General features: G+C 43.6%; 1 protein-coding gene across 1 annotated transcript in view; it reads right to left on the bottom strand.

Annotated features, from left to right (window-relative positions):
* Positions 1–1,044: 1,044 nt before the first annotated feature.
* abcb4 (ATP-binding cassette, sub-family B (MDR/TAP), member 4) overlaps positions 1,045–12,520 on the bottom strand; it is a 23,493-nt gene continuing 12,017 nt past the window's right edge. Inside the window, exons 24-28 of the mRNA XM_056602414.1 lie at positions 7,440–7,596; positions 6,866–7,063; positions 4,841–5,047; positions 4,233–4,379; positions 1,045–3,099 (exon numbers count right to left, since the gene is read on the bottom strand). Coding sequence (XP_056458389.1) covers positions 2,896–3,099; positions 4,233–4,379; positions 4,841–5,047; positions 6,866–7,063; positions 7,440–7,596 — 913 coding nt within the window. The 3' untranslated portion in view covers positions 1,045–2,895. The remainder of the gene's footprint in view (positions 3,100–4,232; positions 4,380–4,840; positions 5,048–6,865; positions 7,064–7,439; positions 7,597–12,520) is intronic.

Here is a 12,520-nt window from a genome sequence, read left to right as displayed (position 1 = left end):
CTGCCTCTTCCGTGGGCATTACAATATTATGAATTGTTCTCCGACGTCTCTGGTACTTCCATAATTAGTTTAAGTCATTATTATATTGCCAAACATGCTCGCTAGTGCACCTGTCATAGCTATGCTGCTGTGTCCTGTTCCCGCCTAACCATTGGTCTCGCTGACAGGGGCGTCGCCGTCAACCTTGGCTTTTCCACGGAAAAGGCTGGTTAATTTAGCACATTTGGCTGCGTCTTGCTCTAACATTTTTTTCCTTTTCAACCTCAACTTCTGAGCGCCACTCAATTCTTTTGCCTCTCCACCACCTTTTTTCCTTTTTGACATTTTCGTATTTCTGTGTAACTTCAGTGAGATCAACGAGAAGTACCGGGTAAGTGACCCGGCCGTGTGTGAGGCTGAGCCAATCAGAAATGACAGACCGCGGAGCAGTCCAAGTTGGGAGGGGCCGTTCGGCCCAGCCTTTACACCGCAGATACTATAGGATCTATACATATAACCGCTTTTTCTGATTACAGTTTAATGCATTTTTCACAACAGACAATTTGACTGGAACTACTTAACAGGTAGTTGTTTTTTTGCGTTTAAGATATTAAGGGATTTCTTGGCGATGATCGATGGCTGCCTTTGAGAATGTCGGCACACTTCGAATAATTGATTATTCAAACCACCCACTGATTATTCGGCCATGAAAAATTTGAGTTATTCACATCCCTAGTAGCTGGTGTTAAACACCACTGTAGCCAATAACAATGTTAATTTACACGCTCACAAGATTACATTATTTATGTATACCTATTTATGATTGTGTTTAATCTTTTCTTTTAGGGTCAGCCCTGCAAACAGACTTTTGTGTGCCTGAGGATGGCGCGCAAACATTTGTTTACCGGTGGAAGGGATACTGCCATTAATGGCTATCGGTGAGAAGCTCTTGCTGGATCCAATGTTGTTAAATAAATACACAGCCAATCATTTGTAATGTTTGTAATTTGTAATGAACGTATTATAATTTACTTATATTCATTACAATGGTAGATGGTAGGAATGTATGAATGAATGAATTAGATCAGTTAAATAATATATCCAAATAAATATATGTTTATCAACACTATCTTTGTCTTTTTTCCCCTGCATAATAGTAATCGACAATACTGTAAATCTGATGCATAAATTAAGTTCTCAGACAATTTCACTTAGTTTCATAAAAAATGAATGGAATTTTTTTTAATGAAGACTCAACAAAGCTTTTGTGACTTCCTCAAAGAGGCTCCATGCGAAGGAGACATGACCGCATTCATAACAGACAAAAGTCAAATAAATATCGATCAGCTTGATTGCTCACATGTTTTATTCTTAAGCGCACATGTGTTTACAAGCGGAAACGCAGTATTAAAAAGCGGAGGCGGAAGCGCTTCCACACTAGCAAGTCGTTCCAACCCTATGGTTCCAACCAAGATGTCTATGGTTCCAACCATAGATATATATATATTAAAGTCCGAACGTTACAAACGCTAGGCAGCACCAAGCCCCATGAGCCCCCAGGAACAGTGCATACTTCCGCAATCAACCAGTGCTCAGCGGCCAAGCTTGGTATTGCAGTCGTTTTAGCTGGCTGTGGACGGGTCCCTCAATTCAAGGGGCCCAGAATATCCTCGTTCACTCCAATACAAGTTGGGAGCAGGAATGTGTCTCCGCAAATAATGCCTGGATATCAATCAAAGGCTCATAATTATCTTTATACCATGTACTAAAAAATTAAAGTTTTCTCTTTAAAAAGCGCCACCTCAAGCGTTTTATTAGCCGTTTTCTGTAATTATTTTTTGCTGGAGAAGAGGGGGTGGGCAGCTGAAAGAAGTGGTGGGAAAAGTGTTGTTTTCATAATGTGTCCTCTTTAATTTTCGAGTAGCGTCATTTCTGATCAGAACTTTAACTGAACACAATTACACAGGCCACCCAAGGGATGTCAACGGGCTGTTATTTCATAGGTTTCACAATAAATGGAAATAAACTGATAAATGTACATGATGGAAAGCACATGATAACATGTAGACCCACACTCAGTTACACAGTATGCAGGAAAATATATATAAGTTATTTGGCAACAGTCCAAGTGTGGAGCTATTTGTGTTGGCGGAGACGAATAAATGATTCAATACAAAAACTGACGTAGAACTGTTGTATAAAAAAATATGATTATCGGCTGTGATTATCTTCTGCACCGGCCTAAGGCCATATGTACGACCGCAATCAGTATAGCAGCTATGTATGATCTTAAGTGCTGATGAGAGATATGAACTGGTATTCAATTTTACCTTCCCTATTAACTGACATTGGCAAGGCACCCATACTTGTGACCAAGTATCTATCCCCCGAGATGGTCCAGGGAACCAGACTGATATGCCTTATTAAATACACTGCGGAGAGCATGTATCCAGCGGCTGTGTTCTGTCCTCCTCCAGCTCTCCCCTCAGTCAGGCCTGCATTAACCTGCAATTGGGCCCTGGGGGTGAGAGGTTTCGTAGGCCCCCTGAGGGGAACTTACAATGAAGATGCATAAATTATTAGCCACGACTGTGGCTGAGGTCTCAAGTGGCCACTGGGCCCAGCTACCACTAGGGGGTGGGCACCCCCTAGTGGTAACTGGGCCCATTGGCCGCTTGAGACCTCAGCCATAGTGGCCCCCTTTTTTCTTGGCTTGTGATGGCCTCTGATCTTTGTACGGCCTTAAAAAAAATCGCATTGTCTTGGGCCTACATCGATTGAGGGGCCTATCATGAGCCAGTATTAAAAAATCGAAGAAAAACTAAACATTTACTGCAGCTCATGATAGGCCCCCTGATCGTCGTAGGCCCTGGGGCTTCAGCCCAGGTAAGCCCGTGCATTAAGGCAGCCTTGCCCTCAGTGGCTGTAACCCATCTGCTTGGTCACCAGTGTGTGGTAGAAGCCCCTCTGGGCCAGCAGCTGCTGATGTGTGCCCTGTTCCACCACCACGCCGTCCTGGAACACCACAATGCGGTCAGCGTTCTGGATGGTTGACAGGCGGTGGGCCACCACGATGCAGGTCCTGCCCTGGCTGGCCTGGTCTAGGGCCTCTTGGACCACCTGGGGGAACAACGACACCATGACACAAGAGGACACATAGCCACAAAATTTGGGGAGCTCATCTATAGAAACATTTGCAAAGAGCATGGTTGTCCCATAATTATTTCAATAGAGAAGTAAATATATATATATATATATATATATATATATATATATATACTTTTCTATATATTTACTTCTCTATTATATACATATACATACATACATATATACACACATATATATATAAATATATATCTATACATGTATAGATGTAAATATATACATATATATTTCTATACATTTATATATATTTTCAAATACATATATATATATCCCCATTATTTTTGACATTGTTTACCAACACACATATATATATATTTATTTATACAACGGGGGGCCTAAATCCAGCGATCTGATTGGTTCCTAACTGTTGTATAATGAGCGTATACATAACTGCTATGACGCCCAATCATTTTGTGAAAGATTGCATATCACACCGCGCCTGGAAGTAGAAACGGTTACAATATAAAGTATAAAAATAGTTGTATAAAAGCAATAGCACAGTTCACTGAAGCCTAAAAATATGTTGAATGATGGAGAGGGTGTAAATGTTGTTACTCCGGGAGTGAGCAAGGCAATGGAGAGACTAATGAAAGCTTAGGCACACGGTGAGTGAACTGCTCCATAGGATAAATTGCCGGCGAACCGCTCTAGCCGAGCCTTCTCTTGGAGGGACGCTAAAGTGTGTTGCATAGCGACCGTCGTGCATTTTGAAGGCAGCCAGGAGGGACTACTTTTTTGTATTCTCTAATAAAACGGCTACTTTGACTTTCTTGGTTTCTTTTTAAATGTAGTGTGTCTATGACTTTCGTTTTGCCATAATAGTAACCGTTGTATAAAAGCAATAGATCACTTCAGTCAGTGGTATGTGCTCATTATACCACTGTGAAGGGGGTCGCCGGCCCTCCGCTGTGCGTCGGGGCCGGACAACGCCCCTTAACAGAGGTATAATGAGCACATACCACAGCCTGTCGTGATCTATTGCTTAAATATATATAAATAAAGTGCATTTGTTGAACTTTTGAACGTTGACTGCGTTTGTTTGGTCTGTCCTTCGCTCAGTGATCCGAGACACAGCGGGCGCCGCTCACCTTCTCGCTCTCGGTGTCGAGTGCCGACGTGGCCTCGTCCAGCAGCAGCACCTTGGGGTTGCGCAGGATGGCTCTGGCGATGGCGATGCGCTGCTTCTGCCCGCCTGACAGCTGGGTCCCCTTGTCCCCAGCCTGAGTGTTGTACTTCTGCTCAACACACAGCGAGGCATCATCATTGTGGACAACAAACCAAGAGGCCAGCTTCAGGGTACGCACAGTCAACAGAGGAAGGGTAATAGTAATTCTGTACTGCTCAGGTTTGCAAGCTGTTTGAATTATTAATCTGGCTGTTGGTGAACATGAGCACATCCTCGACTGACCTGTATGTATTCTTTAAAGGACTTCTCCCAGACACTGACTCACACACAACGTTACCTATGGCGGGCCGTACGGACGGAGGGTTATCAACGTTACCTGTGGGAGGCTGTACTGACTTTGGGTTATCAATATTATCTGTGGCAGGCCTAATGACTGGGGGTTATCAAAGTTACCTGTGGGAGGCCGTACTGACTAGGGGATATCTACATTACCTCTGGCAGGCCATACTGACTGGGGGATATCTACATTACCTGTGGCAGGCCGTACTGACTGGGAGTTATCAACGCTACCTGTGGCAGGCCGTCGATGAAGCTGTGAATGTTAGCTGATTCGGCGGCGGCCTGTATCTCCTTTATGTTGACTGTGCGGGAGTTGTCTCCGTAGGCGATGTTCTCGGCCAGGCTGCAGTCGAACAGCACGGGCTCCTGGGACACGATGCCTATCTGGGACCTCAGCCAATGGATGTTGAGCATCTTTACATCCATATTGTCCAGTATCTAAGAGCAGAAGTGGATTTAGAGTTAGAGTTAAATGAAACGTGTTCACATTGACGGAACACTTCCATCCCATCGAGTCACAACAAGGGGAGAAGAAAATCACAGCAGGGCCGGGGATGTTTCCTGTGGAAGTCAAGATGTTGTGATAACATTCACAATCCAGTGATAATAAACATTCTGATGCCTTCACATCCACCCAATAGCAGGGTGAAGCGACACACACACACATGCATCACGTCATAGGTTGTCCGCGGTCCTTTTTAAAGTTACTTATTAGATTACAAGATGACGTAATAAAAAAACAATAACATAACATAACAAAGAGTAATTTGTTATGTTCAAGTGTTCTTCTTTTCGTTTGTTGACTTAGTAGTTTCTAATTAGGGTTGATTTTGCTGTCCTTGTTTTATTAATAGAATTAAAGAGTAAAAAATAGTTATGGAGAGAGTAAGAGAAAGAGTAATAGATAGTGAGAGAAACAGAGAGAACACATGGCGATTAAGGGAAGAAGAAAGTGTGAGAGAGAGAGAGAGAGAGAGAGAGAGAGAGAGAGAGAGAGAGAGAGAGAGAGAGAGAGAGAGAGAGAGAGAGAGAGAGAGAGAGAGAGAGAGAGAGAGAGAGAGAGAGAGAGAGAGAGAGAGAGAGAGAGAGAGAGAGAGAGAGAGAGAGAGAGAGTGAGTACAGGAGAGACACTACTAGGGAGAAGGAGAGAGTATCGGAGAGACAATATTAGTGAGGGAGTACTTGAAAGACAGTACTAGGGAGAGAGAGGGAGTATTGGAGAGACAGTACTAGAGAGAGAGAGGGAGTGTTGGAGAGACAGTGTTAAGAGAGCATCACGCCATAGGTTGTCTGCGATCTCACTCACTGTTTGACCTGTAGTTGTTGGCTAATCATACTCTTAAAAGTTACTTGCCCTCAGTTACTACAAGATGATGTAATAAAATAACAATAACATACCATAACAAAGAGTAATTTGTTATGTTCAAATGTAATCCCCTTTATTGTATGGGGACTTACTAATGTGTAGTTTGGGTTGATTTTGCTGTCCTTGTTTGATCGTTAGAATTGAAGAGTTAAACGTAGTTACGGAGAGAGTAAGAGAAAGAGTAAAAGATAGTGAGAGAAACAGAGAGAACATATGGCGATTAAGTGAAGAAGAAAGAGCAAGAGAGAGAGAGAGAGAGAGAGAGAGAGAGAGAGAGAGAGAGAGAGAGAGAGAGAGAGAGAGAGAGAGAGAGAGAGAGAGAGAGAGAGAGAGTGTACTGGAAAGACAATACTAGAGAGAGAGGGAGAGAGAGTCAGTGCGTTTACATGATACTCAAGAAAATCGAATTATTGGCTAAGTCCGACTATGATTGGATTATTAAGATGCATGTATACACCTTAGTCTCACTAAAATCAAAGCGAATCGGGTTACTCATAGTCGGATTAAGCTCGAAAACAAACAACTTTACATTGTATTGCACGCACAGCAAGACTGTGCAATGCATAAATTGGTGACCGGAATAAAGTAGTAATGTAATCAAGTGTGTAAGAGCATTTAAAATTAAAATTACCAACGTGGTACAAATACAAAGAAAATAAATCTCTTCACGGGCGCAGCCATTTTGTTGACAGTGTCATCACTGCTCTTGGTCTACTCTTAGAATTCCGAGAGATGAAGACAAAATGGACAGTACTAGAGAGAAAGAGAGAGGGAGTATTGGAGAGACAGTACTAGAGAGAAAGAGAGAGGGAGTATTGGAGAGACAGTACTAGAGAGAAAGAGAGAGGGAGTATTGGAGAGACAGTGTTAGAGAGAGCGAGTCCTCTCACCACGGACCCCTCCAGGGGGTCATAGAACCTCTCCAGCAGCTGGACGGTGGTGCTCTTCCCACAGCCGCTGCTGCCCACCAGGGCCAGCGTCTCCCCCTTGCACACCTCCAGGTTCAGCCCCTGCAGGACAGGCAGGTCCGGCCGCGAGGGATACGTGAACCGCACGTCCTGGAAGCGGACGTTGCCGTCAAACTTGTCCTGGATGAGAGAGATCGAGACGGAGAGAAAGAGCAATAGAGGGAAAGAAAGACAGAGAGAGAAAGAAAGAGAGAGAGAGAGAGAGAGAGAGAGAGAGAGAGAGAGAGAGAGAGAGAGAGAGAGAGAGAGAGAACGATTAGCATCTTGAGATATCCCAATTATGTTAACCCCATGCTGCCTGTTAGTGTATGTGTGTGTATGAGAGTTTGAGAGAGAGGGAGAGTCCAGAGAGTGTGTGTGCATGTGTGCGTGTCTGTGTCTGTGTCTGTGTGTGTGTGTGTGTGTGTGTGTGTGTGTGTGTGTGTGTGTGTGTGTGTGTGTGTGTGTGTGTGTGTGTGTGTGTGTGTGTGTGTGTGTGTGTGTGTGTGTGGTGTACCGGCTTCTCTCCCCCCTGCGACAGGTTGTTGATGGCCGGCTCTCGCTCAATCAGCATCATGAGGTGGGAGGCGGAGATCTTGGCTTTAGCGTAGTTGGGCGTGAAAGTGTTGGCCTCCCCTACAGCCATGGCCCCATACAGCACTGCAGAGAACACCCTGGGAGGAATACACAGGCAGAGAACTTCCTTTACAACTGCTGGAGCTAATGGTCAAGAGTCACAGAGAGAGAGACAAAAGAAAAGAGCAGAAACTTACCTTCCCAACCCTCTCTGCTTCCTCCCTCCCCCCCTCCCCACTTTCTCCACTATTAAGAAGTGGGGTTTCCATGCACCTGTGGTGGAGCTATGATAACGATGTCTGCGCAAATGGATTGACAGGCAAAAGGTTTTCTCCAAACCAGCCTTGAAATTAGCTGGGAGGTGTCAAAACGGTCTCACACAAAGGCAGGTCAGGTCACGTCTGACATGTCTCAGGCAAGTTTAGTTCATGTGTTCATGTTTTATTCATGTTAGGTATAATTAAATGACCGCCAGTAACATAAGGTTATCTTGCTCACTTCCAGTTGAATGAGTGGCCTCCCTGTAGATATGTTATAAGTCAGCGTGGTGAACCGTGGTCAAAACAATCACACACAAAATCAGTGAGGATAAAAAAACGACAGAATTCTATTTTACTTATGTGCAGAAATAGTAAATGAAAACAATCATTCAGAGCGTTTGGATCAACAACGCCTACAGATGGTCTGCGCAAATTGGGGTTTGGACCCAGGGCCTTTCAGCTGGGGGTCCAACCCTCTAAATGCTAGACTAACCGACCGACCAGGACCACATCCACTCCTTATGTGCCAACATCTTTAGAAACATAACAGGTTACATAAGGTTATACTGATGTGTGTCACCGTGTGTCTAGGGTTGCCAACTTTCAGAAATTAAAATAAGGGACGCTCACCACGGGCCCGACTCCTGTGGGGCGGGGCGCCCGCAGCAGTGGTATGTTTTATTTTGTGCTGGTGTTTTTAGTAAAGGGTTGATCAAGAAAGGAATTAGTCATACTTAAAGCTTGAAATGCTTTATTATCACATAAAATTCTCTTATAAAGTGCAGTCAATTAAATCTTGAATGAGATCTCTTTGGGTGGCGTGTGCAGCAATGAACTTTTAAAATATAAACTAAATAAACTGAGAACTTCATGTTACTTTTTAAGTGCATAACTATAGGGACTCTCTTTGAACATTTTTACAAAAAAAAACAGTACAAATAAACAACAAAAACACTTATAAACTTATGTAAAAAAAGAAAGTGCAAAACATTACTCCTTCCCTCAACATTACTCCTCCCCTCAAAACTGTTACTTATTTTTCCAGGTGTACTTCTTGTTACTCCTTAACGCAATGAGTAACTCTTTGTCTTTCAAAGCGCTGTTGTAAAACTCTGAACAGGACTGCTCAAAGTTGAGAGTGATCAGCAGCTCACTTCTCATGAGCTCTGTGGAGCACCTATTCCTGCAGTCACTCCATTTGTTGGCCATTCTGGAGAAGATCCTTTCCACACATCCAGTGGATGCTGGGATGCTCAGGATGTGTCTGGTGATAGACAGCATGTTTGGCAGGTCAGCTACTCGAAAGAGAGCCACCAACCTGGCAGCCACACCTTTGGACTTCCATTCATCTTCAGCATCTTCTTTGAGCCTCTTCAGAATGGGTTTTGCTGTGGAGCATTCATCATAAAGTTCATCCATGTTGACTTTATGGATGACGTTGAGCTTGGTGGTCACCCTCTCAATGTCAGTAAAGGTCATGGTGCCATGGTGCAGAGAGAGAGGTTGCAGTGAGAACAACCAGTAGTCTTCCGAAAAGTTGAACCATTTCTCAACATATGAGAGTGCTGTGTTGAGGAATACAGTAAAATCTGCCCTTGCCATGTCAGCATCAAGTGGACGGAGACGCTGCAGCTTCAATTTAGTTAAGTAGCCATAGAACTGTTAATCTCGTCTCTGTGTGAGCTTTTGCTTGAAGTTTTCCATGATGGAATATAACTCAACACAGGTGGTTTCATCACTCTCCAGCTTCTTTACAAGTTCCTCAAAGAGAGAGAGGATATTATTGCAGAAAAGAAGGTAAACCTCCACAATGTCTCCATCTTCCTCAGTTGAGTCCTCACTGAAATTTAACAATGCTCGAAGTTGTTTGGGACACTCCTCCCCCCAGGCTGATGAAGTACGATTTCAGTGCAATCCAGGTTTGCATTAGCCGGGTGATGGCTGGATTAAGGGAGAGCCACCTGGTTGTGACATGTCGCAGAATTTCCTGGAACGCAACATCACAAAACCTACAAAACTCTTTGAGTGATTCTCTTCGTTTGGCAGATGTGGAAAAGAAGGCATAGACCTTCAGCACAACATTTTCCACATCTACAGTGAGCTGGTCAAGAGCATGCTTCACTGAGTTGTGCAAAATATGGGCATGGCAGTTTCCTTGCAGCAGATCTTTTTATTACTTCTTCCAGTTGGTGAAGACAGAGTCTTGAATTCCATAATTCACATTTGTGTTGTCTGCAGTGCACTAAATGCTGTCACATGATCCAACGATAAGCCAAATTTGTCAAGCGACTGCTCAATGAGAGCTACAATCCCAGCAGCGGACTCATCTGCATTTTCAATGAAATCCAGCATTTTGTTGGTGACCCCGCATTCTGGACTGAAGTATTGAACAGCAAGGGGGAACATCTTCCTGTTGCCTTTATTTGATGCATCTGTCTGAATGGAAAATGGGAGGGGTTTATCTGATGTTAGGGCCTTAAGAACATCAGCCACTGCCTTTGGAGCAAGGACATCTTTAACCACTGCCTCTGCCTTTGTTCTCCCTATACATTTTTTTTTACAATTTTTGAATCCAGGAGAATCTTTTGATTCAGTTTATGTGCACAGTCAACACTGTTGTAGCTGAGGTTGTGTCTGACTGTGTGGTACACCTGTGTCACCTCAGCTGCGGTAATATAGAGAGGAAGAGTGGGATGACATATTGTTGATTAAATTGAACATTTGTCTGCTGCCTGTCTTGTCACTCGAAAAGAAGACAGGTCATCCAAACAGTTAAACCACACTAATAATATAATTGATGTAATGATCAGTGAACACTGCATTCCTCAAAAATATAAAAATTGTGACACAGAATACACAGAAAGCTCTACAAACATTTTTAATCTAGGAAATGTATGTATATTAAAGAATAAAGGTTTTCTTTTAACAAATGCATTTTTTTTATTTATTAACTGTTAATCCATTAGTATGATTTGTTCTTTAAATGGCCATACATAATATTTATATACTTCTGTATATTAAATAAATGGTCGTTCATTCGACTTTTAAAACTCAACATCCTAAACAATCAATCAAACCACAACAGTTTACTAAAATAGGCTCTGCCCATGCACTGCGATGTTCTGGCAAAAGCACAACCAGATAGGAAATCAATCACAACATAATGTCCCATACCGTATCAACCTCAGGAGATGATTGGGGTATGAAGAACTGTGACACTGACGCTTGGGTCTTCTCGATCTTTCGTGTCTGCAGTGTTGCTCTCCTGTTGCATGCTGTCTGATGTCAGACAGCCCACCGTGCGCCACTGAAAACACTCGTCGACATATTTTACAACTTGCCTTGTAAACATCTCCATTGACGCTGTCCAGCCAAGGATGTGCGTCTTCCCACTCACGTCCGTACTTCTGCAAGCGTTTACGCTTTTGAGGACGTGGTGGAGTACCGGGTGTAGTGGGCATTTTTAAAAGGCGCGGGTTTTGTGAGCAGCGCCGGTGTGTGGTGTCTGTCGCTAGGCAACCGTGACCACCACACGCATGCGCAGACACACAGATGACCGGAGCGGGTCTTGCGTAGATCCCTCCGCGACAATTTTGCTGACCGTAGTATTCCCTGTGTTTTGTTTTGATCATTATTGTTAGATTTAGTATTTGTGTGTGTGACAGACATGTGTATTGGACATTTATGGAAATACGGAACAAATTGCGTCCCGTATTGGTTCAATACGGGACGCAACATTTAATTGCCAAATAAGGGACGATTCCGTATTTTACGGGACGGTTGGCAACCCTACGTGTGTCCATGTTAGCATGTGTGTGTGTGTGTTTGTGTGTGTGTGTGTTTTTGTGTGTCCATGTGAGCATGTGTGAGCATGTGTGTGTCCATCTGAGTTAGTGTGAGCGTGTTGGTGTGTGTGTCCATGGGAGCGGCAAGGAGCATGTGTGTGTGTGTGTCCATGTGACCATTTGTTAGCGTGTGGGTGTGTGAGGCAGGGGCCTTTCACCTGGAGATAAGGGCTAACACTGTCACGCTAGGCTGCCCAAAGGTATCCATGTTACTGATTACATTCTGGATGTGTTCATGGTTATATGACCAATACATTTTTTTTTTCGCTGTACAAAGGTCTCTAAACCTTGAGTATCTACCATATGTTGTGCCTTGATACCCAACGATGTCGCCTGTTTTACGCTTTATCACATGACTGAAGCAGCGATGACACAACGCCATGTGCGTGAGAACTCTCCATTAAAGAGGATGACTACAATCCTGCTAATGTGTCTTTGTTTCATTCATTCTTGGGAGTTCTATATCTGTTGACCTTTGGACTTTATTTATACTGTTATACAACTTAAAAACCGAGAACTTTGTTTTTTGATATTTAAATTGTGTTTGTATTATACAGTAGGGTTTTATGAATATCTCTTTCATTACCCAGACACGTCCCTCCGTTAAAGGCCTGATCCTTTACATAGTTTGGAGGAGGCTAATGATTAATCTCAGCACACCGTCTTTCGTAAACCTTCCACCTTGCTCGTGATCTTGACTCCTGTTGTGGTGTGGTGGGATCTCCTGAGCATGTGTTATACGGTTCACTATCACATTTCATTGGACGGTTTGGACGGGGAGAGATCAGTGAGGGCAGATAGTTCATCAATTATGTAAGGGATAATATATAGAACGCCGGTCATTATCGGGAAAGTAAGGCCCGACAGGGCCAACAGGACACCGACGAGGGGTTCTGAAGGGACCTGAAGGGGCTTTT

This window comes from Gadus chalcogrammus, chromosome 11 (assembly GCF_026213295.1).
Source record: "Gadus chalcogrammus isolate NIFS_2021 chromosome 11, NIFS_Gcha_1.0, whole genome shotgun sequence".
Taxonomy (NCBI): domain Eukaryota; kingdom Metazoa; phylum Chordata; class Actinopteri; order Gadiformes; family Gadidae; genus Gadus; species Gadus chalcogrammus.
Note: the sequence above shows the minus strand (reverse complement) of the source record. Positions and strands in the feature narration are given on the sequence as shown.